We start from the raw sequence: 26,788 nt of genomic DNA on the forward strand, positions 1-26,788 counted from the left end.
ACAGTGTCTTGAAAGCCTTTTGACTATGTTTCTAAAGCCGGAGATGAAGATCAAAATGCAAACAGCCTGGGTACTGTTTGAAGACCATTTATTAGAAAGAAGCCAGAGAGACATGGTGGGAGCAGACGGGAAGGGGGTTTAGGGTCCTTTGTTGGGGACAAAGGGCAACAGCACAGTGCTGATGTCACCTGCTGATCATTCCTAGGTTTAGGTAATTCACAACAGTTCTTAGAAAGTGGTTATCAACATCCAGATAAGGCAGTAGAGAAACATTGACAAATGACAAGATGTTCATTGTAATCCTAAGGCCTAGTCCATTTTGGAAGATCAGTGAAATTTAAACATCAGAGATTCCTTCCCACTCCCAAATACATAAGAAGGAAGCATTTGTTGGCATTTGTACTTTGAGTGTCTGAAATAAGGTAGGCCAGAATTTCAGACTCGAACAGGGGCTTGATTCTTTGATTTAGCACCAAGTAAAATAAGAGAACATCTTCCTGAAAGGTGGAAATGTCTTTTTAATTGAACTTCTCCTATTTTGTCCCTTCAGGCCACAAAATGTAAGGGCAGGTCCTTGTCCCACTAAGGAATCTAAAGTGACTGCCATTTTAAAATGGGTTCTCAGGGGTGGTTTAGTGGTATTCACCTGTAGTATAAGCACTGGAGAGACTAAAACAAGAGGCCATGGATGTGAGGCCAGTGTGGATGATGTAATAGTCTCAAGCCAGCCAGGGCTACACAGAACTGAACCACCACCAGAACCAGCAGCAACAACAAAAAGGGCTGGAGACAGCACAGTGTAGGATGCTTGCCCAGCATACAGGCCTGATTGGATCCCAGTGCTGTAGGTAGAAGACAGGGCTGCTTTGATGCTACCAGCAGAGTTGTTTCCCTTTAAAGTAGGGCAGGCAGTGGTAGCACACAGTGATGCCAGCATTTGAGAGAGAGTGAGACAAGAGGAGCTTGAGTTTAGAACTTCAACACAGGTATAAATGTCCTTAAGGAAGCTCTTTACAGTACCTTTGAACCCACCATGCAAATCTTCGATTACTACACCTCTTGGTTAGTTGACTGGTCTTTCTGTCAAGGGACCGTCCCTGACATGCCTACTCCACAGTGGCAAACGCCCATGGATGTTGTCTTTAGTCTTCTGTTTACTATCTTGCTCATCAAGAGAGACAGTCCATCTCGCTCAAAGAGGGAAACTGACAGGTAGGTCCTAAAACATGGTCCTCAACCTGAGTGGCATGTGAGAACTTAGGGCTTAATTCCATTGTCAGTTGCTGATGTTCTCCTAGAACCTAAGTCAGTTAACATAAATCATATACCTCAGTCCATGCATGTTTGAAAAAACAATCCATATCCAAGTCACTTGTCCCTAAGTGCCAGTGGCTGCATTTTCATAGCAGATTGAATAAGTAGAGGACACAGCATGGTGGCCCTGTGCCCTGGCTTTTCCTGTAAAGGCAGCAGTGAGTTTGCATCTAGCAACATCTGTAAAGCCCGTTGCTTGCTTTCTAAAGACAGCTTTTTTTCTGTCTATAGACAGTATCTTATAATACCACGTCCCCTTGGACTAGAAAACATCTTTCTGGGTTGCAGTGGGCATTGATTTATGCAAAAGCCTCTAATGAGATATTTATCTGCCTCAAGTGATACCTAATTTTTTTGAACCTTTCCAGAAACACATGAAAATGTGATCAACCACTTTGACTAACTGAACAGGTTAGATGATTACCAGCTGCTCCTTTAATTGTGCTCTGAGTTTGTTTGAACATCTCTGATGTTTTCGAATTGCACATCCACAGAAGACAGCTAGATCCTAGATTAAACACATGAAGCTATTTTAACAGATCAGGCCTAGTATCCGACTCATTTGGCACAGCCATTAGGAGTAAATCATAATTTTTAGAGAAGTCTTAGGAAAAGAACTTCGAAATACAGAGGCGAGGAGGAGAGGAGGCCCTGCTTCATCCTGCCAATTGCTGCCTTCCTCAAGGAGTAACAGAGGCTTTTGGGATAGTTTCTGGAACTTTCATCTGTAGAAAGGAGTATACGTGGGGCCAGATCTTGTTGGTTTCTGTTCCGGAGAATGTTTCCAATACCCCCTTTTTCCTAAAGATGAAAAACAAAAATAGGTAGATTACACAGGTCTGAATGTGCCTAATGCACTTTTTCAAAAACAGTTTGTAAAGTTCATGTGAGTTTAGAATTCCTATGTGTTTAGGTCTCTGATCCAGGGGGAAGAAACTTGGCTGGAAATTGCAAAATCAGTTCATATTCTGCCCTCTGGCATAAAGAAAGGGGCTCTTTAAAAGGATGTCAGCTGTCATATTGAGATTTGTTGTTGCTCCTCCTTGCAGATACATATGTCTTCTAGGCAGATACTCAGCCTCAATCCCCAGATTGGCAGGTTCAAAACAGGGCCATCAGCCACCAGAATATCACCTTGGCTTTGCTTTGTCCACAGAAGTCTCTTAACAGTCATTATCCTACCTTTGACCAAGCTCCCCTTTCTCTGCTATTCTACCTTCCTGACCTCTTTCTTCTGTCAGGGTTCTCTGTTTATCCTTACGGGTTGTCTGGCTTGTCACTAAACAGACCAATGGTTGAATATTTTGTTCCAGTGTTCAGTAGAGGGACAGATGAAGTGTGGCCCTCAGAATCCTGGGATTTGCTTCTCAAACCACACAGAACCACCTTGGTTAAGGTTCTGAACTCTTCCTAACCCACACCAATTTCTTGGGTGTGCACGCTGGTTTGCAAGTCACCCATGGGGCATATAACACTTGGTTTACTACTTTCCAGAAACAGGCTATGACAACTCTGCAGCCTTTCTCACTGGGACAAAAGGGCCCGCCCCTTTATTGGCACCTCATAACATTTGTGTGGTTAAATAATAGCAGCTGCTTTCTAAGTAAACTAGCATCTGCTACAGAGAAAAATTACAAAGGTGATATTTGCATAGTGGAAGTCCTTTAGTGTCTAAATTCACCAGCAGGTAGAGCTTTGTGGAGAGCAAGCTTTGAACAAGAAAGCCTCTGAGAGACACTTCAGCACTGAGCTATGTGGTACCAGGAGTGCAGCATTGCCGAACTGTTCACTCCTGAGTTGCACCAAGTGAACACTGCCCATTATAATTTCTCTGTAATGAAATGGAACCAGCTACAAAAGTTAGTCTTCCAAAGAGTAAGAACATCATGTCTCCAAACAGATGAACATTCCATGGCTGCAAAGAATAGGGCAACTACTGTAAGCTTTTTAAAAGAACAATACTGGCTATTACTAGCTTCTTTTTAAGGCTCTTCCCATTTTCATGTAAGCCCAGAGGTAAGTCTATGTATGGGATCTTAGGCAGAAAAGCTTGAATTTATGGCAAGAAGTGGCAGAAGCCCAAAAAGACACCCCACCCCTGTGCACGCTCCCCAGTCGCTGGTTTATAGCTTTTCCCAACTTGTCACATTTTGACAGAACTAATCCCTACGGGCACTTCCGCCTGTCCCAGTCCCTTGGTGGTAGTGTTTATGTGCCCAGACACAAAGCATTCTCTGTTTTGTGTCCTGTGTAACAATCAAGCTGACCACACTCAGTACATAAGGTTCTAGTGAGATTGTTCCCATGCCCTCTCAACAGTGCATGGCTGGAGCTAATCACCATCAGCCCCATAACTTTAGCTGGGGGTGAGGGGTGGGGCAGAATGTCTTTTCAGTTAACTGAGCTGGCAGGAGCTGAGCTAAAATCAGAAGACATTGAAACCTCTGGTGACTGAAGCCAACACAGGAAATGGACCTGAAAGGGCTGAGCTTTAACAGTAGTGCTGGGCCAGCCTCTCCACCCCAGCACTATTTGCTTAAGCCATGAGTGGTTTCTGATGAGAATCAACACATGCTCTATCTCACTGCATGATAAATCTTGTCTGTCCAGTTCTCCCCATTCTCCATACAAAGTGAGTTTCTTGGAGGCTCTTAGGAACTGAGTCTGATTGTCTGCATGGACAAGGGCCTAGCACAGTGCCAGAAGAGTACCCACCATTGATTCAGTAGCTGAGGATTCTTCAAGCTTTTCCTGAGCAGCCCCTACTAGTTCTATAAAGCAATATGCTATATACCGACTGACTGTAAGGAAGGAACCAGTGGCACAGAGATGAGAAGCCTTGCAGGGTCATAGAGCTGTCAGTCTTCAGAGGCAGACTCGACACACAAACACAAAGTAATGGCTGCTGTAGAAAGGGAATTGGCAACTCTTGTAACCTCACCCTCGAGAAATAAACTATTGAAAGTATCAGGACCGTTCAGAGGCTGGCTTCGAATGTTCCTGCTTATCCTAATGAAGCAGTAATGGCCACCACAAGAACAGCTAATGTATGTCTGGTGTGTACTGTGCGTCCGGGACAGTTTTAGGAGTTAACACATACTAACTCACTTTCAAGCCTCCAACCTCACCCACATTTCATGAAAGAGAAACCAGACAGAGGTTAAGCAAGAGGCGAAGGCCATGTTAATTAGATATTAAGCTAGGGTTTGAACCTGGGCTTTCTGACTCTGCATCTATGCTTGAATTGCAACAGCAGGTACTGCCTTGCCCCTGGATCGTTATTAGCAGGATACAGTGAAAGCAAATCCCCTGGAATTCCACACACCCCTGGAAGAAGGAAGGGCTGAGGAGACCAGACTGCTGCTTGGCCTGAGTCAGGTATCAGCTCTAATAGTTGTCATATCCTCTAAAATACAGATTTCCTTGAAGAGCAGCTAAAAATGTAAGTGAGCTTTCAAAGATGTTTGACCACATTACGTGATCCTGAGGCTTGGCTGCCATTTGGAATTCTATGCTTAAGTGTCCTCTCTTGGCACACTTGGTGGGCACCACTGTACTTAGTGCTCCAGCACTGGGTCCAGGCCATCCACTACATGGCAGGATGTGGGTGAGGAGCCTCCGAGTCTTGGCTGTGGACTAGTCCGAAGTCACCCTCCCCAGCCCCACGACTGATGCTGGGACTGGCAGTAGCCCGGGCCTACAACAGTAAGTATGAGGTTCCCCTACCAGTGAGTACAATTATGTTTACTTACTAAAACAATTATGTACTCAGCCCTTCATGAAAGAGGAGCAGCCTTTCTGGCAAGAACTGCAACCATGCAGGAAGAAGGAAGACAAAATACACAAAAGCAGGTGAACCTAGGAGACAGAAGCCCTGCCTATTTTCTGGTCTTCTTTTCTTTACAGAAGCCTAGAAATTTCCTTATTGCTTAAGCCAGCTGGGATCAGGTCCTCTGGTAGCTTAGTATTTCAGCTAAAGTATGGAAAATCCAAACCTTGATCGTGCAAGCTGAGAAAAGCAAAAACTCACTGGTAATACTGCAGGACTGGCTCAGTCTGGGCTTCATACGCCTTTAGTCTCTTGATCACTGTCTCTGGTTTGTCGTCCTCGCGCTGAATCAGAGGTTCCCCCGTCAGGTCATCAATGCCCTAAGCAGCCAGCAGAATGTCAGCTCAGAATAAATACCGTATTTATTTAAGCAGATAGCTTCCGTGTGCAATCACCAATCACAAACACATGCTAATGTTTGAGTAAACAGGATCCAAACTAAAGGCAGATCTTGGCAGCTGCAAGACTCCAGGGTCTTGCATAGTGCTGCATGGTTTGGATCTGGAAGCCCCTCCTTCCCCTGCAGGCCCAAGTCCTCAAGGGTTGGCTCCCAGACATGGGGTATTGGAGGTGCTAGAAATTCCAACTGTGAGCCAGTGTTGCCAATCTCTACTGCTTTGCCCTTCACTCATACTCTGGCACAATAAAATAATAAATGCATTTTTTCTGTGTTAGGTTTCTCATTGCTGCAACTAATACCTGAGAAACACAACTAGGAGGGGAGCAACTATTTATTTGGGCACATGGTTTCAGAGTTTCCAAATCTTGGCTGCTTGGGCTCATGAATCATGGTTGGAGTGGGTGCAGGAGGGTGGATGGGTGGGCTTTTTATCACAGCATGCACAAAAAGCCCAGTGGGGGAAGGGACCAAGGATCATGCATAAGCTGCAGGGGTCCCAGTGACACACTTTTTCCAGTTGTGTTCCACATCAAACACTGTCACCATCTGGAGACCAAGCAGACAATACATTGAGCTGCCAGGGGCCATTTCATATTTCAACCATAGCACTTCTGAATGACTAACAGACCTGTCAGAGCAGGATCACAACTTTACTACCAAGCTTCAGGAGACAATACCCTAGCAGTAGTCTTGGTCAGACAGGATGACAAGTTCACAGAACTTTGCCTGTTAGGGTGGATGTCGCTGGAGTTACTCACCACAGTCTTGGGAGGGTTGAATTCAATGTTGTATACTCGACCGCTGGCAGGATGTATCCAGCGAGCAGTAAGGCGTTGTTTAATGACCTCAAAGGGCACGTTGAGATTTATCACTGTGTCTATCTGATAAACTCTATCCAGGGCTTCTGCCTGTGGAAGTGTCCTTGGAAATCCTTTATATGAGGGGAGGAGAGAGGGGACGGGAAGGCAAGAAAGAAAACGTGTTAGGCAAATTGAACCCAAGGAATGATACCAGGCATATTGACCAGAGCTGTAATATAACCGAAATCAAATTTGGTGTCTACCTGACTGGGTTGTAGAGTGCTCAGATATTTGCTCAAACATTCTGAGAGTGCATGTGACCATATTTGTGTATAAACAGCACGTTGCCCTCCCAGGGTTGGAAAGCCTCAGTTGAAAGAGTTGGAAGCCTGAGTAGAGGAGTAAGGGAAGACTGTTTGCCCACCTTCTAACTAGAATCTTCATGCTTCCCAGCCAAACTAAACTCCAGTCAGGGTTGATGGCACACCTGTAATCCCATTGCATGGGAAGTGGAGACAAGAGGTCCCAGAGTTCAAAGCTTTGGCTACACACTAATGGGGTTAGTTAAGGACCAGTCAGGACTACATGAGACTGTCTCAAAGACAAATGAGCTAGAGAGATGGCTCAGTGATTTAAGGCACTTGCCGCTCTTGCATAGGACCCAGGTTCAGTCCCTGGCCCCCATGTGGCAGCTCAAAGCCATCATAACTCTAGTTGGAGGGATCTGATTTTACCTTTTGGCCTCCCGGGGCACCAGGGACGCACATAGTACGCGTGCATAACAGGCAAGCACAACACTCCTAAAAGCACATCTGAGATGAACCAGTGTGAGTCACTACACTTGGTTCTCTAAAATAACAAAACCACCCAAACACAAAGTACCCTCAATCCAGTGGCTCACAACCACCTGTAACTCCAGCTCCGAGGGATCTGACACCTTCAGGCCTCCAACAACCTGCACACACATGGTGAGTTCACACAAGCACACTAAATAAGGCAGGAATGGTGGCTCACCCCTTTATCTGCAGCACTTGGGAGGTAGAGATGCAGACTAATTTCTGAGTTTGAGGCCAGCCTGGTCTCCATTGTGAGTTCTAAGCTAAGTAGAGCTGCACAGGAAAATCCTATCTTTAAAAAGAAAACAAACAGAAGAGGATGGATGAATCAGGAGGACAATGTCAGCTGCACTCAAACCCCCAGGAGGCTGTGTTCAGAATATGACAGCAAAGTACCAGGCAACATGCAAAACAATTTCTACAGTCTGAGCATCCCTAATCCAGAAATCTAGATTCAATAACGTCACAAAGTGCCTGATTTGGGATCTAGGATTTAGGGCGTTAAGGAATGCTCAGCTGGTAAAGTCTGTGCAACCCAAAGTACAAAAACCCTGATAGAAAACATGTGGTCTGGGGCATTGGAGAAATAGGATCCTGAGCCAGTGCAGCTAACATAGTTTAAACAATGTGGTTCAAAAATAGAAAAGCAACTATATTTGATTACTGAATTTCCAAGTACGTGGGTGAATTTGAAATAGTATTCTGATCCCAGTTTTTTTACTTTGCAATGTTATGACTGGGGACATTGTGTCCAGAACACACGGAAAAGCTAAAACTGATGGAAATAATACATATTTTTTCAAAAGTGATAAAGGTTAAAATGCACTTGAAATGATTTGTTGGAGCTAAAAACATATCTTGCTAACAAACATGCGAAACTTTGTTCACAACTTAGACCTTATAATGTAATAAAATAACAAGAAACCTGGATGGAGGGGAAATAGCCTCCAAAAGAAAAGTAATGGCAAGAGGTTCAACCTGTAACTTTTACATAGCCCCAAGTTAGGGGGAAAAAACAAGCACCTACTATAAATTTTGTAATGAAATAAGTCATCCGAGAGAAACAATTTTAATATGCTTTATGAGAATAGTAGAATATCATCAATCCACAGAATGCTTTCATATGCCAAAATCTGAACAATACATGTTTTACAGGGACTGTTTCTTTCAACCGCCCCAATAACCATAAGACAGGCTGTTATTATCCTCATTTATAAATGAGGAGAGGAGGCAGAGCAACAGCAAATGCCTTCTGTAGCTCAGATAGCTGTTCAGGGACAGTGAAATGTGAACACAAGCTGTCTAACCTAACACCTACACTTGTAACCAAGGGGTTTGCACTAAAAAAAAAAGCATAACAGAAATGCCTCTCTATTGACCCAATTCTTGTTACAGTGTTCATACTGCTGCTCCTGCAGAGGTCCTGGTTTTGGTTCCTGTCACCCACATAGCATCCACAGCCACCAGTAACTCCACTTCCAGGAGCTTGGTCGGATGTCCTTTCTAGCCTCTAAGGGTGTCACACACATGTGGTACACATACAGAGGTTCAGGCAAAGCACTCTACATAATTTTTTAAAAAAATGTTTATCTTCAATAACTCAGAACAAAACATCCATTGAGATTAAAGACTGAATCAAAATACCCTGTGACAAGAAAAGAAATATTCTTTTACACCATCATTCCAAACGTTAAAAACCCAGGTTCAACCTACGCTGTAGCCAGGTCAGCTTTGGTGAGCTAAAGTACATGTTACTGAGTCTTATCTCAGTCTCTGCCACCATGGCCACTTTGTTCATGTGCCCAATGGGCAATGACAGAGGGTGTGTGTGTGTGTGTGTGTATGAATGACTTATAGGCTGTGGTCCAGGTAGTCAATCCATTGGAGATCCAGTAATTCAATAGTTGTTCAGTTCACGAAGCTAGATGTCTCAGGTAGTCCTCAGTATATGCCAGCTAGGCTCTAATGCCAGTGAAGGAATGGACTTGCCAGTGGGAGAGCCAGGGCAAGCAGGCAAGAGAGAGAGGAGGTTTCCCTCTCCCATGTCTTATATAGGTTGCCAGCAGAAGGTATGGCCCAGATGAAAGGTGGTTCTTTCCACCTCAAAAGATCTGGATTAAAAGAGGGTCTTCACACTTCAAATGAAGTAAGGAAATAAAATCCCTTGCAGGTGTACCCAGCCACTTGGGTTTTATTTAATTCCAGATGTCGTTGTCAAGCTGACAACCAAGAACAGCCATCACAAGTCCACCCTTTCTCAATTGTATGTCATGTTTAATTTCCAAATGAAGACAATAACCAGGTCATAATAATACCTAAACATAACTATCCCACATATAATCACAAACACATTATATATTTAAGCAATCCAGTTTCCCCATGGTCATAATTAACATGATATAACTATCCCTCACACTGCTGCAAACACATTATAAATTTAGAACAGGTGGCAAATGCCCTTTAAGGGACATTCTTTTAGTTATCTCAAAACTTAAATATAGCCAGTGTTAATCTCTTGATTGCTGTTGCATGATAAAAATGGAGGAAAGAAAACAAATCTGTACAAGAACATTCTTAATAAAATGTTATGGAAGCATTCATGTCAGTTGTAATCATTTCTGTAACTGGTGTGTAGCTTTAGCTGGTATATTTACTACCTTCCTCTGTCACCCACTCAATTTCCTCCCTCAGCAAGCACCTCAGCAGGTCTTGGCTCTTTTCCCAGAGGAGTGACCCTTACTTCATTTCTGATGGGTCTGTGCCCTTTGTCATCCTGCCTGGATTAGATTGTTGGAGTTTCCCCTTGGCTTTCATCACAAGACATGGTAGTACCAAGAGACCCCTAAAGGATCTCCTGCACGCCAAACGTCATCTTTCTTACCTCCATTGTGGAGAAGCAATCCAGTTTCCCCATGGTAATCTGGATCTATCACCCCTCCTAACACTGTTCTTTAGCCTAGCCTGTTGGTTTAAAGGCGTCAGAAACCTGAAGTGGCCAGGGGGAAATCTGAGCTTCCAGTTAAATGGAAGACTTGTGGCTCCTGGTAGGAGCACTCCCCCTTCTGGAACCAAATCTTCTAGGCCAGGTGAATTTAAGATCATGGGAACAGGAAGCAAAAATTTTCCTAGTGAGCCACTAGGGGCGACAGTGGAACTATTCCCTTGATTCCTTGGAGCTGTGGATCCTGGCTATGGGAGAAAAGCGCACCACGTATTGGACCCTGATTCAAAGCATATACTGCCTTCTAGAGAACCCTGCTCAGACATCTAAGCTGCTGCCACCTAATTGGCACTGTTGTGTCTTCAAAAGGCCATTCCATTTTTCTATCCTCCTAGTTGCTTCAGGATGGTGGGAAACATGGATTCCATGATTGTGGGCCCACAGTTGCACTTCTCTGGCTGTGAAGTGAGTTCCTTGGTCAGAAGCTATACCGTGTGGAATACCATGATGGTGGATAAGAGATTCTATCTGTCCTTGGATAGTAGTTTTGGTAGTAGAAGCATTACGTGCAGGAAAGGCAAATCCATAACCAGAATAAGTACACTCCTGGAAGAACAATGTTTTCATTGTCCTTTCCACAGAGGAAGTGACCCAGTGTAGTCAACCTGCCACCAGGTAGCTGTCTAGTCAACCCTGGGAATGGTGCCATATCTGGGGATCAGTGTTGGTCTCTGCTGTTCGCAGAGACCATGCTGGCATTCAGTAGCAACTGTAGCCAGATCAGCTTTGGTGAGTGGAAGTCCATGTTGTTGAGACCAAGCATAACCCCCATCTCGGCCACCATGGCCACTTTGTTCATGTGCCCATTGAACAATGACGGGTGGCTGGGGAAAGAGGCTGACTGTCCACAGAATGAGTCATCTTATCCATTTGATTATTGAATTCCTCTACTGAAGTCACCTTTTGAGCATTTGCATGGGACACAATATCTTCACAGCCTTCATCCATTTGCAGTATCTACGTACTTCTTCCCCAGATGTCTTTCTCATCATTTCCCAATCATGCTTTTTCCAAGTCTGGGACCATTCAGCCAATCTATTGGCTACAGCCCATAAATCAGTAAACAAGCACACAGTTAGCTACACCTTCCAAACAAAATGTATGACCATGTGTACTGCCCTAAGTTGTGCCCACTGTGGAAATTTCCCTTCACCAGTTTCTTTTAGGGTAGTCCCAGAAAAGGGTTGTAATGCTGCAGCTGTCCGTTTCTCGAGTATATAAAGTGTCCAGTTCTGCCTCTATAATGTGCAGAACCATCGGTAAGCCAGGCACTAGTCTTTTCTTCCTTAGTCAAGCAACCATAGGGCACACCCCATGAAGCAGCAGGCGCATGCTTAGCAGCAGACAGCGTGTGATGGGAGTAGAAACCATAGGCATTTGGGCAACGTCTTCGTTTAACTTGGTTGTGCCTTCAGGACCTGCTTGGGCCAGATGACATATAAATCACTTCCATTTGATAATGGATTACTGCTGTGCATGTCCTACTTTATGACCTGGTGAGTCAGATAACACCCAGCTCATGCTGGGCAGGCAGCTCAGGCCACATGGTGACTTGGTGGCCTACTGGCAAATGTTTAGTTCACACTAAGGCACAAATAGGCCAAAAGCTCTCTCTCAAAGGGAGAAGAGTTATCTGAGATGGTGGTAGAGCCTGGCTCCAAAATCCCAAAGGTCTCTTCTGTGATTCAAATATTGAGCCTGCCAAAGCTCCAAACAGCATCCCTATCTGCCACCAACACCTCAAGTACCACCAGGTCCAAATGGTAGAACAGACTACACAGCAGCCTGGACCTGTTGAAGAACCTTCTCCTGTTCTAGGCCCCACTCAAAGCTAGCAGCTTCCAAGTCACTTGGTAAATGGGCCAGAGTAACACACCCAAGTGAGGATCGTGCTGTCTCCGGAATCCAAATAGGCCCACTAAACGTTGCGCTTCTTTCTTGGTGGTGGGAAGGGCCAGGTATAATAACTTATCTTCCACCTCAGAAGGGATATCTCTGCATGCCCCACCCCACTGGACTCCTAAGGATTTCACTGGTTGGTTTATTCCCCATCCTCTGATATGTATATATATATGCTACCAACTAGTCCAAAGTTGTAGAGTATTTTATCACACTAAACACTAAAATTGTTATTTAAAAAAGAATAACCAAAACCGTTTCTAATTGTAGTGTGGCTTAGCCCTTAGCACACACCTTTAGTCCTTCTGGCTGGAATACACACACACACCCTTAGTATGCACTAACTCCAAACAATGAAGGTAAAGTTAATTTGTAGAGGGAAACACCCTTGTTTGAAAGTAATGTCTAGTTGAGTGGCAGAAAAAGTGACAAATCAGAGAAAGATTTGACAGAATGAGTCAAAGATAGGATTTGCCCAATGAGAGGGGAGTGAGGGGTGGAAAGAGAAGCTGTTTAAGAGAGCAATGCAGAGAGAGAGAGAAAGAAAGAAAAAGGAGGAGGCAGTTTTACCCAGAGAGTTTTACAGAGACAGGGTGAAGACAGAATGAGCCAGAGAGTGATGAGCCAGAAGATTAGATTTCGGAAGTTAGTATGAGGCCAAGCAGAGCAATTCAGAAGAAGCCCAGAGAAGCCAGACGGAATCAGTTAGTGTGGAGAGGAGTTCTGAGACAGAATAGCCTAGTTGAACCAGCCAGCCAGAGATCAGAAAAAAACAAGAAAGGGGTGAGCTTATTCAGCAGTAAGGCTCAGAGGCTGAAAACACTCTAGGCCTACATTAGATTGTACAGAGGCAAGTCGCTAACAAAACTAGGACTAGGTTAGCAGACAGAGGCAGTAAGCCTTCGGAGACAACAATTATCAGGCAAATAAAAGTTATTGTTACAGTGGTTGCTACCTGCTACTCATTGGGTCTAATCAGCATGCTGTCGTGAACCAATAGTGATATTTTGTGGATAGGACATACAATCAAGATCCCTTCAAACTAAGTTATGACATATGGCTGCAGAGCTAATCTGTCCTTGAGGTAAAACTATAAAGATAAACGACTGGCCTCGCAAAGGAAAGCAGATTTCTCCTGGTGGTCCTTACAAATGGGTGCAAAGAAAAAAAAAAAAAAAAAAAAAAAAAAAAAAAAACACATCTGCTAGATCAGGAGCTGCATACCATATACCAAGAAATGTGTGGTTTTGTGTCAGCTTACACAAACTCGATTCATCAAAGAAGAAGGAGCCACAGGTGAGGAAATGCCTTCTTGAGATCCAGCTGTAAGGGCATTTTCTTAATTAGTGATCAGTGATGGATGGGCTGGGCCATCCCTGGCAGGTGGTCCTGGTTCTATAGGAAAGACTGAACAAGCCAAGGAAAGCAGGCTAGTAAACAGCACCCCCCACACCATGGCCTCTGCATCAGCTCTGGCCTCAAGGTTCCTGCCCTGCTTGAGTCCCTGTCTGGACTGCCTTTGGTGATGAACATTGATATAGAAGTGTAAGCTGAATAAACCCTCTCCTGCCCAACTTTCTTTTTGACCATGGTGTTTCCTGGAAGCAATAGAAACCCTAGCACAGTCTCTTAAGTGAGGATACCACATCTGGTACAACAGCTGCAACTGGAGTCATTACTTGATTTAGTTTTTGATAGCCATCATTCTCCATAATCTGTCTTCTGCAGTAACCAGATAGGAGAGTTAAAGGGACATGTGACGGGGACCACCACCCCTGCACCTTTTTAGTCCTTGATGGTGGCACTAATTTCTGCATTCCTTCAGGGATGTGTTACTGTTTTTGAGTCACTATTTTCCCTGGTAGAGGCAACTCTAAGCCTTCCATTTACCCTTTCCAACCATAGCATTTATTCCTCAGTCCACAGGTGGGAACAGGGGGCTCTGGGTCTGCTTACTGGCTCAAGTCTGGAAACTGGTTCATGGTCCAAGATTCCAATCTTTTACCATCATCCAGTGTAGCCTTTCTTACTGGTTTGAGAATGTTTCCAGTTATACAGATCAAGCAAAAATGCCGTAGGTGTCTTATCTATTTCATACCCCATGATTGATTTGCCAGCACCAAAGGTCCATATGAGTCATGCCGCCATAAAAATCACTTTGCATGTGCTGATCCTAAAGGATCAGCCATTACGGACATCGCTTTGCCTGTGCTGCCCATCATAATAACTACAGTCACCTTGCTATTGACCACTCAGTGCCGCCGCCCGACCCCTCTTACTCTGGGTTCCAGTTAAACCTATTGCACTGTATTTATACGACTTATCGGCAGCATCTCCAGCCCTAAGGTCTGGCACAAGGAAAAGGGCGACAACAGAGCTCTTCAAATGTCCTGGTGCCCCTCTCACCAGTTTGCATATTATAGGATTAGTGAAAGGCATGTCTTCTGGGCCTTGTGGAGGATTAGGTTTTACACAGTGTACCCACTCTAGCCTTCTAATTTCCCCGAGCCTTAAAAGTCTACTCATTGACACTAGGCCAAAGACACCTCTAGCTTCTTTGTAGTAAGCTATCTTTGGAGAAATGCTCCAGCCAATCATTCCAATAAATGTTGACACCCCTTTCAACTACGCAAACTTCCATATTTAACCTAGAATCACTACTCAGAGGGTCCAAGTCAATAAACTCAGCCTGCTCCAGTTTTATGTTACTTTTACCATTATCCCACACCCTTAAAATCCATTCCCACTCCCACACATATTCCTCAGAATTCTGCTTGAATTAATTAACAAGTTCATTAAGCTATTTGGTAGTGTGGTGTACTTCCTCACAGACTACACTTTTTATCTCCAGGAGCCTGCTTAGCCTTAAGTCTTGTTATAAGTCTAGCTATACAGTTGTAGGCCTGACCCAGCTTCGTGGGTGTTGGTTAATTCCAGATGTAGTCAAGTTGACGTGCAAAAATAGCCATCACAGTAAGTAGCTCTCTGTGTGTGTATGCTACAGTTGAGATAATAAGTTTTATTTCCCAAAAGCTTATGTGTTGATGTATGTCATGGTCCCCAGTTAGCAGATCTAGTCATTAAGAGATGGCTGTGACTCCATTCATGAATTAATCTATAGGTGCTGTCAGTGTGAGAGGTAGGACCTGCTTGGAAGTCACTGGGGGCGTGCCTTGGAAGGGTGCTGTCCCTAGCTGCTTCTTGTTTCATCAGAGCTCCCTGGACACCACCAAGAAAGCAGCTTCGACTCAGTCACACTCTCGACAAGGCCCAGAGACAACGCACTGTGTGTCACATGGACTGAAAACTCTGGAGCCAGGAGCCCAAATAAATCATTCCACTTTCCAGTTGTCTCTCTGAAGTATTTGTCACACCAGCAAAAAAAAAAAAAAAAAAAAAAAAAAAAAAAAAAAAAAAAAAAAAACCTAACATAATAAAGAAAAACAATATTAAATATTACTTGGTAGGGAGATCAAAACTTACATCTAATAGTGAAGGGAAGTTTATCTATTCATGTGTTTTCATTACTTTGGAAAATGCTTGTTTGAGCTAAACAGAGGTAATTAAAAGCAGTGCTGTAGAAGGGTGTGATCACTGAGCGCTCCCAGGGTGCTTCTCTTATACATTTCATCCGCTTCAGTTTCTCTAAAGGAAAAGGCATTGTTCCAGTACAACAATGAAGAAATAAAAAACAACTATTCCACATTCCAGGCCCTTCCCCCCGTGCCCTGTCTTTGGCCCAGTCCCCAGATATACTCCCCTGATGGCCATGGGCTAGTCTCTTGGAAAGTTTGCCACTTCCCTGTCCTGGCAATGTCTATACTCAACCTGCAAGGACCTCATTCCTTCAGCTAAACAGACTCACATAGGCTTTCTACCACCAAGGAAGCATCTAACTCCCAGCATCTCACAGAGAAGGCCTTATTAAACCTGAGAATAAAATGTTGGCCCATGTATCCATATTTCCTATCAGAAAAGGAAGCAACCTGCTCAAACACAGGCTTGAGTATAGCTCGGTGGGTAGTGTGCCTGCCTAGCTAGCATGCAGGCAGCTCCACGGAATCACAACACCACATAAACAAGCTTGGCCACCCCTTCCTGTAATCCTAGCACCTGGGAGGCAGAGACCAGAGAATCAAAAGTTGCAGTTCATCCTTAGCTCCACAGTAAATTGAAGGCCGACATGGGATACATAATACCTTGTCTCAAAATAAGTTGATCAGTTAACTAATTAAAATTTAAAGATAGACTCATAGGTGATTGACTGCACATTCTCCTACCAGCACTCATTGCGTCAGCTACAGAGATGCTCAGGGCACTGCTCTTACCATCCAACAGCCAGCTACACTGGGTAAGGTTTTTCAGCTCATGAAGGGCCAGCCGAGTCATGACGTCATCTGGGATGAGCTTTCCTTGGTCAATGAAAGTCTTGGCCAACACACCAATTTCTACAACAGAAGGAAAAGCCACTAAGTGTGTTTACTGTATCCCATGTCAGATCTCAGGAAATAGTTGTCTATAGGATGCTTCTGGAAGTTGGGTCCATGGGAAAGTGTGTTATCAACAGCTTTTTGTTTGTTTGTTTGTTTTTTGCTACAAGCAGAGGTTATGATGAACATGCAATACCAGCAGGTGAGGGAGGGAGGATGAGGAGTTCAAAGCCAGCCCTGGGTACATAAATGGGTTTGAGGCCAGGTTGTGCTACAAAGGACCCAAATCAGTGGGATTACCCCATGTTTAATACCCACGTGGTCTGCAAGTCCTAGACTATCTAGAGCTATATAATGAGATCTCATCCCAAAAGAACAACAAAACCAAAATGGGAATGGTGCAGTCAGAAGGCCAAGGCGGGAGGATTTCTGCAAGCTTGAGGCCAACCTCAAATACATGGTGAGTTCTAGGCAGACACAGACACACAGAAAGACCTTGTCCCAAAAAAATACAAAAACATCAAAAGACCTAAGAAGCAGGAAGAGGTAAGAGCGTAGATTTAGCTGAGTGTTAAAAGTGTTGGCTTAGCATGAAAGAAGCCTTGGGGTAGCTCTCCAGCATGACTGACCATGGTGGGTGAACAAGCCTGTAATCCCAGCATTGGGTTAGTGGAAGCAGGAGCATCAGAAGTTCAGGACCATCCTCAGCTACACAGAGATCTCAGCCCACCCATGCTACAAGAGATCCTGTCTCAAAAAAAAATTTTTTTTTACAAAAGTAAGGCTATTTTTCATCATATAATGTATATACAACTATATAAACAAATGTTTACATATTTTCCTACAGCTTCTAAAATCTTTTGGTAGGAAAAAAACCTACAGGGCTAATGAGGGTGGTAGCTCAGTCAGTAAGCACTTGCCTCAAAAGCAAGAAAACCCCAGTTCAGTCCCCAGGATTCGCATAAAGCCGAAGCTGCTGTGGTGGTGTGAGTTTGGGATACAGAAGGGAGACAGCAGAAGCAGGTGGGTCTTGGGATTTGCTGGCCAGAGAGCCCACCTCACTTGGCAGGAGATCTCACTCCAGGCCAGTGAGAGGCCCCATCCCAAAGAAAAAGGTAGATGATGCCTACACTATGAATTTTAACCAAGAGTTTTTCATTACTGTACCAGCTGCCATTTGACAAGCATACCATCAAGTTTACAAAACAATGTCCAGGAAAGGACATGGTTTCTGAGAGTGTTCTCCAAACTCATTAAAGTAACGTTGAGGGTCGGGGGGAGGTGGGGTGCAGGGTGCTTGATTTGTGGATCTGCTATTCAGAGCACTTTGCTGCTCTTTCAGAGTTCCTGAGTTCAGTTCCCAGCACCCACACTGAGTGGCAAAAAACAAAACAAACAAACAACAAAAACCTTGTAACTCCAGGGGATTCAGTGCCCTCTTCTGGCCTCCAGGAGAATTACATTCACATGTGTACACACACACACACACACACACACACACACACACACACGAATAAAAAAAATAAAATTTTATAGTTACTAAATAAAATAACTTTTGGAAAGTTCCATGTACATAATATATGTAGACCTCGTTTGTCTCTTTTGACTACTTTTTAAAAAAATTATGTGTATGGGTGTTTTTTCTGCATGTATGTCTGGGTGCTATGTGCATATCTGGTTCCCAAAAAGGCCAAAAGAGGGCCTCAGAAGCCCTGGAACTGGAGTCACAGATAGTTATGAGCTGCCAAGTGGTGCTGGGAATCAAACCTGGTCCTCTGGTAAAGCAGTAGTGCTCTTACTAGCTGAGCCATCTCTCCAGGCCCATGAATGTTCCTTTAAGTCTCACCATACCCCTACATAGTTATTATACTTCCAAGTATTGAATATTTCATGAGTATTACATTTGTTTTTTTTTTTAAAAAAATAACAAACACAAAAATCTTCCTGGGCTATCATCCCTCCCTCCAGCTACTAAATGTCCTCTCCCTTCAAGGATGATACAGCTTGGACGGCTTCTTTTTCCAGACCTATCTGTCTCCTATTTCCTTCTTGCTGTGCTTCAGGACAGAATTTCAGCCCAGTTCCACAGGTCTGGCAGTGGCGAACGCTTGCCTAGCATGCACATGATCCACGTGGTCTGTCTTCATCTTACTTCTTCCCTTCTCGATTACCCCATTTACCTCCAGGCATACCCCTTAACAGGAGCCTAACTCTGGCCCTCCTAACCTCTGCACGATTCCCTTGCTCCTTCTTTTGATAGACAGTCTGATTCATAGCCATGTGGTTTGTCCAGAATAAACAAAACAAAAGATATAAATATGTGTTGGGTGGCCAGACTTTCATGAGGCAAAACTTGTTATGAAATCTGGTGCCCAGAGAAACAATGTTGAGAGTTGGTAGAACCTTTGAGAGGTTTGGGTCCTTACCCCACCCTCATAAAGAGATTCATGATGTTAGATGAGTTCTAGGTGACTGCTTATTGTGGTTTCTCTCTTCTTCATGTACCCACTTGTCTGCAAGATATAACACAGCACAGACCCAGGTATAGCCCACAAGATGGCAGGACTTCCAAACCCAATAACTGTGCACTTCATATATATATATAAACTTCATATATGTATAAACTTCAGTTTTTTATATATGAATTATTCAGTGTCTAGTCTTTGATTATAGCAATGAAAATAGACATTATTTTAAAGGACTCTGTCTCAGGATTTCCATTGCTGTGAAGTGAAACTATGACCAAGACAACTCTGATAAAGGACATTTAATTGGGGCTGGCTTGCAGGTTCATTGGTTCAGTCCATTATCATCAAGGCATTATTATCCATCATGGTGTTGGAGGAGCTAAGAGTTCTACATCTTGTTCTGAAAGCCAACAGGAAAAGACTGTCTCCCATGTGGCTAGAAGGAGGGTCTCAAAGCCCACCCCCACAGTGACACACTTCCTCCAACAAGGCCACACCTTCTCCTATAAGGTAACACCTAATAATGCCACTCCCCGGGGCAAGCATATTCAAACCACCACAGACTCTTATGGTAAGACATCCTAGGTAAGACTTCCTAGGTAACCAAAAGTTCTTTAGGCTTCCATATTTCACAAGCTCCTCTCTCTATCTCTGTCTCCCCCTCTCCCTCTTCTGAAGCCACAGGTCTACATTCTGCTATGGACTGAGCTAGTTCTGTCCCGAGTCCATATACTGAAACACTAACCTAACCCCTAATGTGTCACTATATTCATAGACTGTATTTACCTTTAGGAGGGTAATTAAGGTTGAATGGGGTCATAGGGTGGGGCCTCAATCTGACTAAACTGTAAACTCCAAGGAGACAGTGGGAGTGCCTGAGCACAAAAGAAAGGCCATTTGAGGAGAAAGAAAGAAGGTGGCTGGTTACCTGCCAGAAAGGCAAGCCTCGTCAGGAACCAACTCTTCCAGAGCCTTGATCTTGGATCTAGGCTCCAAAAACAATTCTGCTATTTCGGCTACCCAGGAGGCCGAGGTAAGAGAGTCACCTGAGCCCAGGAGGTCACATCTGCCTGGGCTACACAGTGAGACACTCTGAAAATAGCAGACACCGCTCAGGATCAAAGATGCTTACAATTGACCATTACAACTGATTGGACCTACATGACAGAGGGAGACAATCCTCCCACACCAAGTTTCCTTCTGACCTCCACATACTTAGTGTGGCGCACATACACACACACATACTTGGAGGTAAGAGGCCACGCCTCAAATCTCTCCTCCCTCGCCTTCCCCAAACAGCCCTAAGAACATGCTAGAAGTAAATAAATATTACTATGCTAAGTGAAAAAAGCTAGAGGGAAAAAAAAACGCACAGACTATCATTTCATTCCTGGGACATGTCCAGAATGTGGGATTGAAACATGCAGCGGTGTTGCCAGAGGCTTGGGTGGGGTGGGTGGGGATGGGAGTGTCTCATACATATGAGGTTTCTTTTGTGGGTAATAAAAATGTTCTAAAATCTGTTATGGTAACAGTTACCCAACTCAGTGACATACTAAGTGCACTGGATTTTAAATACACATTAAATGTTGAAGTTACATGAGTCATCTCAACAAGGCAACACTGGAGAGAAATGAAGTGCACTCCGGGAACATGTGCTGCTGAGGTTCTGCACATTATGGCCCCGCGCTACCACTTACAGATCACACACAGGCAGTGGCTTTCCTAGCATTATGACACCTGAATACAGTTCCTCATGTCATGCTGACCCCAACCATAAAATTATTTTTGTTGATTCTCCATTACTATAATTGTGCTACTGTTATGAACTGTAATGTATCTGTCTTTCCCAATGGTCTTAGGAGACCCCTGTGAAAGGGTCACTCAACTTCCCCCAAGGGATCTTCACCCACACAGGGTGAGAACCATCCTACTAAGGGAAGACAGATTAGCATCAAGTCATATGTGCATGAAATAATTTACTTTAATTTATTTATTTTGGTTTTTTAAGGTGAGGTCTCTCTGTGTAGTCTTGGTTGTCCTGGAACTTGCTCTGTAGACCAGGCTGACCTCAGACTTACTGAGATCCAACTGCCTCTGCCTCACAAGTTCGAGAATTAAAAGCATGTACCACCACTGCCTGGCATGTGCATGAAATATTTTACAAGGCTCTCATGGCTAAATATTCATTTAGATATTTTTTTTTAAATTCCAAACCATGTAAATGTATTGACTATTACAAATTACCTTGATAAAAATAACCTATTCTACCCTCAATCTGAGATAGTTCTCCACACCTATGCTTCATGGGTCTACACAATGATACTTGGCCAGATGGACACTTGGGAGCCCAAGATTTAAATGGTTGGACCTCCAGTCTGGCATTGCAGGTGAAGCACCCATCAAGAAGCCAGACCAGACTCCACTGCTCACATGCTCAACTTCCTACGTCTGCCACAGATGCATTGCTGTCTCCCTTAAGCAACACGCCTTTTAAATAAACAAGCTAAAATGTTCATAAAATAACAAGTTTTTTGTTTTGTCTGCAAATACACTTTGAAATAAAATTTTAAAAATCGACCTAAAATTACACCATGAACCTCAATTTGGGAAGTCCTGAACTGTGGAAAAAATATACAATTGCCTCTCAGGGCCTGGGTTTCCACCCTGCTACCTCAGAAAACGAAGTTTATTTCCATTGTGTTTTGTGTGTATATGAGAGGGGCAGTTCATGACTTGACTCTCCTCATTGTCTAAGCCTTACTAATTATTCTGTATCGTGTCCACATCAGGATACGTGCTGCCTGGGGGGGTACACAAAGGGTGTTCATCACTGAGGGACTTCTTCAACCTCTGTGGAACTCAGTGTTCTCATGAAAGGAATAAGAGGATTACAGTAACCATTTAAGTCTCGGACTGTAGCCGTTTGACGGCCCAGTCTTGGTTGGTAGTCTAAGGTCTCCAGGTCTGCTGCTGTCAACAGGGCAACTGGTGTTTCCAGAGTCATTATCATCTCTTCTGAGGTGACTGTTTTTCTCATATAGACTTTTTGTCTTAACAAATACTCTTCACATCTTGCATTTTAAGTCAACGTAGGAACCGGTGACATGATTACTGCTGGAAGGAATGGAGCCTGTCACCACGGCCACCAAACACATTCCAAACTCTGTCAGGGTGATAAAGAGCACTTTTATGAAATGATGGGTCCTTCCTAGAAATTCCACCCCTGGAATTTACTCAAAAGAAAATAAGCAAAGTCGCTGCCAGCTCTCTGGATGCACAGCACTATTTATTATAGCAAAGAATGGTTGAGAACACAAGTCTCCAGTAAACAGGGCCTGGAGAGGCAGCTTGAGTAGCATGCACAAAGCTTGAGATTCAGTTTCTGGCACTGGAAAAATGGAATAAGTCGATAAGGGGGGCAAAGTTTAAATCCATTTTGCGATCTTGGTGAAATGAAATCTGAGACGATATATAAGCATGCTCACAACACATGAGAACAAAAAGCACCTAATAACAATTGCACAACTGCACACAAATGCAACAAAGAGGGGAAGGAGAGAGCACCAAAGGGTTAATCGATTGTGTCTCCTGGTGAGGCCAGTTAATGCAGGATGTCAGTTCCCTTTCTGTTTTCTCCTTCCTTCCTTCTCTCCTTTGATCATTCCTCTGTTCATTCCTTCATTCCTCCCTTCCTTGTGATTTAGTATGAGAAAACATGAAGCACTTTTTTTGGATTTTGTTTTCAGTTTTTTGCTTTTTTTTTTCTTTTAAGATTATATTTCCTTTGCTTGATTATGTGGGAAATATTTAATCCATTCACAATTATTTATTGAGACTATATTCTCAATATATAGAGAGAATATAGGCTACATTCCCAATATAAATTTGCAAAGGACCTGCACAGGACCTTCCAGATACCACTTAGTAAAGACTGCTCTACACAATAAACCATAACATCTGTGGGAACAATCTCGTGACGCCTCCCAGGCTTTGTTTTTGTTCTTGTCCATACTTCTTTGAAGAACAAGTGACCCCGAACCAGGACCTGCTAGTTCTGGATTTCAAGTATCAACTAGAAGAGCCAGGCTCAGCGGAAACCATCCCAAGGGGCCTGGCTAGGGCTTCTCTCTGAGATCTGTAACTTTTTCCAGCTGAACAAAGACCCAGCTGCCTGTGTGTACCTTGAACTTTGACCTGTAAAGACTTCTCTCATGAACCTTAGTTCTCCTAGCAGGGACTGACAGATCTGCAATTCCAACACTGATGAAATTGAGGCAGGAGGATTGCTACAAATTCAAGACTAGCCAGAGCAACTGTGTGAGACCCTGTTAAAACCTGTTAAAACCTGCTTCCAACAATGAATCTTTAAAGTTTGTGGTATTTGTCTTTCTATGTCATAAAAAAGAACTGCCAGTTAAAACTGCTGAGTGGGCAGCTGAACAACTTTGTGTGTTCCTCTCCTTGGTCTCTCTAGTCTCTTTCCAAGTTTCAGGTAGTAGTCACCCTGCAAGGAGCATTGTTTCTTCATTTTCAGAAATTTATTTAAATACCCTTTCATTTATTCTTTTCAAATGTCCTGTGTTTTCCTGTCAACGAGCATTCTTTGCTACCCACAGTCAGGCCAGCTCTGAGTCGGTATGCGGGTCACCCCTAAAGACTCCTTCTGTCCTTTGGATAGCAGCAAATGAACCAGGCAGTCTTCAGAACTTGGGACTGTTTGCAGTAAGTAACATTGTAATCTGTTGCACTAAGAACATTTAGCAAGAGTCAAACAACTTAACCTTTTGATAAAGTTTAATTAACTGCAATCTTTATTATTTCTTAAGGTCAACATTAGAAGAGAATGAAAACATGCTCCAGGGATGCAGAGGATCCAGCGAAGAAACTGAAAGCAGTGGGTTGATTTCCCCCCCCCACCCTATTTGAATATCAGTGTCTTTTAAACTAACGAAAACAAAACAAAAACAACAAGGACAAAACCACACTTTCCTAGAAATTAGCTATACACCCACCAGGAAGGAGTGGGCAGGTAAATAAATAGGGAAAGATTCAGCAGACACATGGTAAACAGTTCAATGAACATCTGTCTCCATATGGGATGACTGGCTGAGTGCGAAAACCCGGATATAGGTAGAGTAAATATATGGTAACTTGATACACTGAGGCGGTACAAAAGTGCTTTACAAAAAGACATTTCCGGAAGGAAATACATTGTTTCTCTCTGAGGAACCGGCTGAGGTAGGGACTAAGGGAAAACTGCTTTTTGTTTTATGCGTTTCTGTTTCCCTTCTCGACCTTTACCTCTGTCGTCGTCTTCTTCTTCTTCTTCTTTTTTTTAAACCTTAAACAGGTATTATTTCTGTGTAAATAAACTTCAAACGAATTTCAAAATAGGCACTAGTTTGTAACCGAAGGTCAACACTATTGTGGAGACACATCTGGTGTAAGCTTTTTAAAAATAGTTTACAGCTGTTAGTTGGCTGGAGCCTGTAATCCCAGCACTCACTAGGGAGGCTGAGACAGGAGGATGTCGAATTTAAGTTAAAGTTATCCTTGGTTACATCGAATGACACTATCTCAAAAAATAAATTTTAAAAGGCTTTTCTTAAAATAGAACTTACCACAAACCCACCCGTTGTAAAGTATAGTTTGTTGACTAGATTTTTTTTGTGCTGAGTTAGAAGAATTTGGCAGGAGAAACACAGCAATCATTTATGTAACCAATACAAGGATAACTTTAGTGCCTAAGAAATGTCTGGAGGCATCAAAACCTAAGACAACTTTGTGACTGCAATGAAAATAAATAATACTTGACCTTGCAGAGAGAAAGGTCAGACTTAAAGATCCCACGGAGCTTACCATGTACGGGGTGGGGGGCGGGGGGGGGAACTAAGGCAGAGCCAAAGCCTGCTTTCTGCATACAAGGACACGTGGAAAGGCAGGCACAGATCCCCGGGCTGGACACCCACAACAGCTGCCAGCAGTGTCAAGTGAGCTCAAAACAAAGCCAAGGGCTTTCCTTCAGTCTTTGAACTTCCTTTCCTAGTCCCTTCCCCACACCCCTCAATCTACCCGAAGCTGCCCACAGAGGCCACAGGTTTCGGGGTGCAGCGGCTCTTTCCCCAGGCGAGATCGGGGAGCACTGCACCCACGTCGCAGGACCCTCGATCCCAGCCCGCAAAACCCCGCCGGGACAATCGCACGCCGCCAGCCCTCGGTCTCAGCTCCCACCTGTGCCCTGCAGCATATTCTGGCGGAGCAGGTCCCCGCTGGAGAGGTGCTTCAGCTCGAAATGTTTGGTGATGCGTGACGACACAGTGCCCTTGCCGGAGCCCGGGGCCCCCATGATCACGGCACGCAGCAGCCGCCCGGACGCCCCCATGGTGGCAGGCGGTGGCCCGAGCTGCTCAGACGCCGGACTGCGGCCTGGCCTGGTGTGCTCGCAGGCTCCGCGGCCCTGGAGGGCTGGCAGCTGCAAGCGGGCGGTGGCCAGGGCGCCCGGCTCTCCCGGAAGTGAACGACGGCCCCGCCGGCTGCTGCACCGCCCCTCCACGCCCCTGCACCCCACTCCCTTGGGCTCCACCCCGCGCCTCTTGGCATCCCCAGACCCTCATGCCCTGTGCTGCCTGGTCCCAGCCTGCAGGCTTCACCCGTCTGCATTTTCCCCAGTGGACAACCTCTGAGCAACCCCCTTTTACCTCTAGTCTCCCGCGGGCTTCTCTGAATGGCTGGATTTTTTTTTTTCCTGTGTTGATCTTTTTTCGCCCTTAGTCTTTTCTAAGAGCCAGGCTTTGTCCTGCTCAGACCCAACAGGAAGCAGGGTGCCTCATTTTGTGTCCCCCTCTGCTCCCCTGGTTCACCAGATGCCCACCTACCTTTTCAAGCCAATCCTCCCTTGACCTTCTTCCCCTCTCCCTTTTCACTCCATTTCCTTCTCCTCCAGGGGTGACCTTGAACCCTTGTCACTGAAGTTTTCATCAAGTGAAGTATGTGTCTCATTTCCTGGAATGCACTTTCAGAACCAAAGGTAGCTGCCACTGTCAACTTGAACTTCGGCAGGGGTCAAACACACTAGCTCCTTCAGAAATGCATTCAGTTCAGGAAGAGTCATCCAGTGCCTATTGTGTGCCACTGTTCTTCGAGGCCTCCGAGAAGGCTATGCTGAACAGACCCGAGTTTCTGCTGCTGGGTGGTTTGTTTTCTTGCTTGTTTGTCTATCCGGTGGTGGAAGCAAATGAGTAAGGCCTTTTGAAGCAGTGCTGTCAATAAAAACAATAACAAACCAGCGGGCAGTGGTGATACAGACCTTTAATCCCAGCACCCAGGTAGAGGCAGGCAGATCTCTGGATTCCTGGCCAGCCTGGTCTACAGAGTGAGTTCCAGGACAGCTAGGGCTACACAGTGAAATCCTGTCTTGGAAAAACAAACAACTAAACAGAAGATGTGGGAGGGAACCGTGAAGGCCTGGCATTGGCTCTGAAAACAGAATGAAATACAGAGGGGGAGTGACATAGGAACAGAAGCAGAAGAGAAACGATTGAGTTGTATTTTATCTGTAAAATAGGTGCAGGAGATTAGTGTGGAGTCGAAAGGTGTGTGAGGCCTGTACATGACCAACTAGGGAAAAGTGTTCAGTGAGCGTTGCCCACTGTCCGTGTGATATGGTTTCTTTGTGCTGGGCACGGGGAAAACAGAAAAGTGTCTCTAAAGGAAACACCATGTGTGCCCCTCAGAGGCAACCAAATGACTGGTTCAAAACTACTTGCAGTTTCCAAGTAAAAATTATTTCCGGATTGGGGGAAGGGTGG

General features: G+C 44.4%; 2 protein-coding genes across 4 annotated transcripts in view; one reads left to right on the top strand and one right to left on the bottom strand.

Moving 5' to 3' along the window:
- The window catches only part of Cdc37l1 (cell division cycle 37 like 1, HSP90 cochaperone), a 35,329-nt gene extending 29,864 nt beyond the window's left edge, over positions 1–5,465 (top strand). Inside the window, exon 7 of the mRNA XM_034484365.2 lies at positions 2,628–5,465. Within this exon, the coding sequence (XP_034340256.1) occupies positions 2,628–2,717 (90 nt within the window). The 3' untranslated portion in view covers positions 2,718–5,465. The remainder of the gene's footprint in view (positions 1–2,627) is intronic.
- Positions 72–26,396, bottom strand: Ak3 (adenylate kinase 3). Of its 3 annotated transcripts, none has more exons than XM_076918972.1 (5): positions 26,287–26,396; positions 16,408–16,527; positions 6,302–6,474; positions 5,345–5,463; positions 72–2,115 (listed from the first exon to the last, which is right to left on the bottom strand). In XM_076918972.1, the coding sequence occupies exons 2-5, from the start codon at positions 16,466–16,468 to the stop codon at positions 1,995–1,997; spliced, it is 474 nt and encodes a 157-aa protein (XP_076775087.1). In that variant the 5' UTR covers positions 16,469–16,527; positions 26,287–26,396; the 3' UTR covers positions 72–1,994. The 3 variants fall into 3 exon arrangements, with proteins under 3 accessions (XP_076775087.1, XP_034340262.1, XP_076775085.1); XM_034484371.2 differs by lacking the exon at positions 26,287–26,396 and adding an exon at positions 25,212–25,505; XM_076918970.1 differs by lacking the exons at positions 16,408–16,527; positions 26,287–26,396 and adding an exon at positions 25,212–25,507.
- Positions 26,397–26,788: the final 392 nt, after the last annotated feature.

The sequence above is a fragment of the Arvicanthis niloticus genome, chromosome 1 (genome assembly GCF_011762505.2).
Source record: "Arvicanthis niloticus isolate mArvNil1 chromosome 1, mArvNil1.pat.X, whole genome shotgun sequence".
In the NCBI taxonomy this organism is placed as follows: Eukaryota; Metazoa; Chordata; class Mammalia; order Rodentia; family Muridae; genus Arvicanthis; species Arvicanthis niloticus.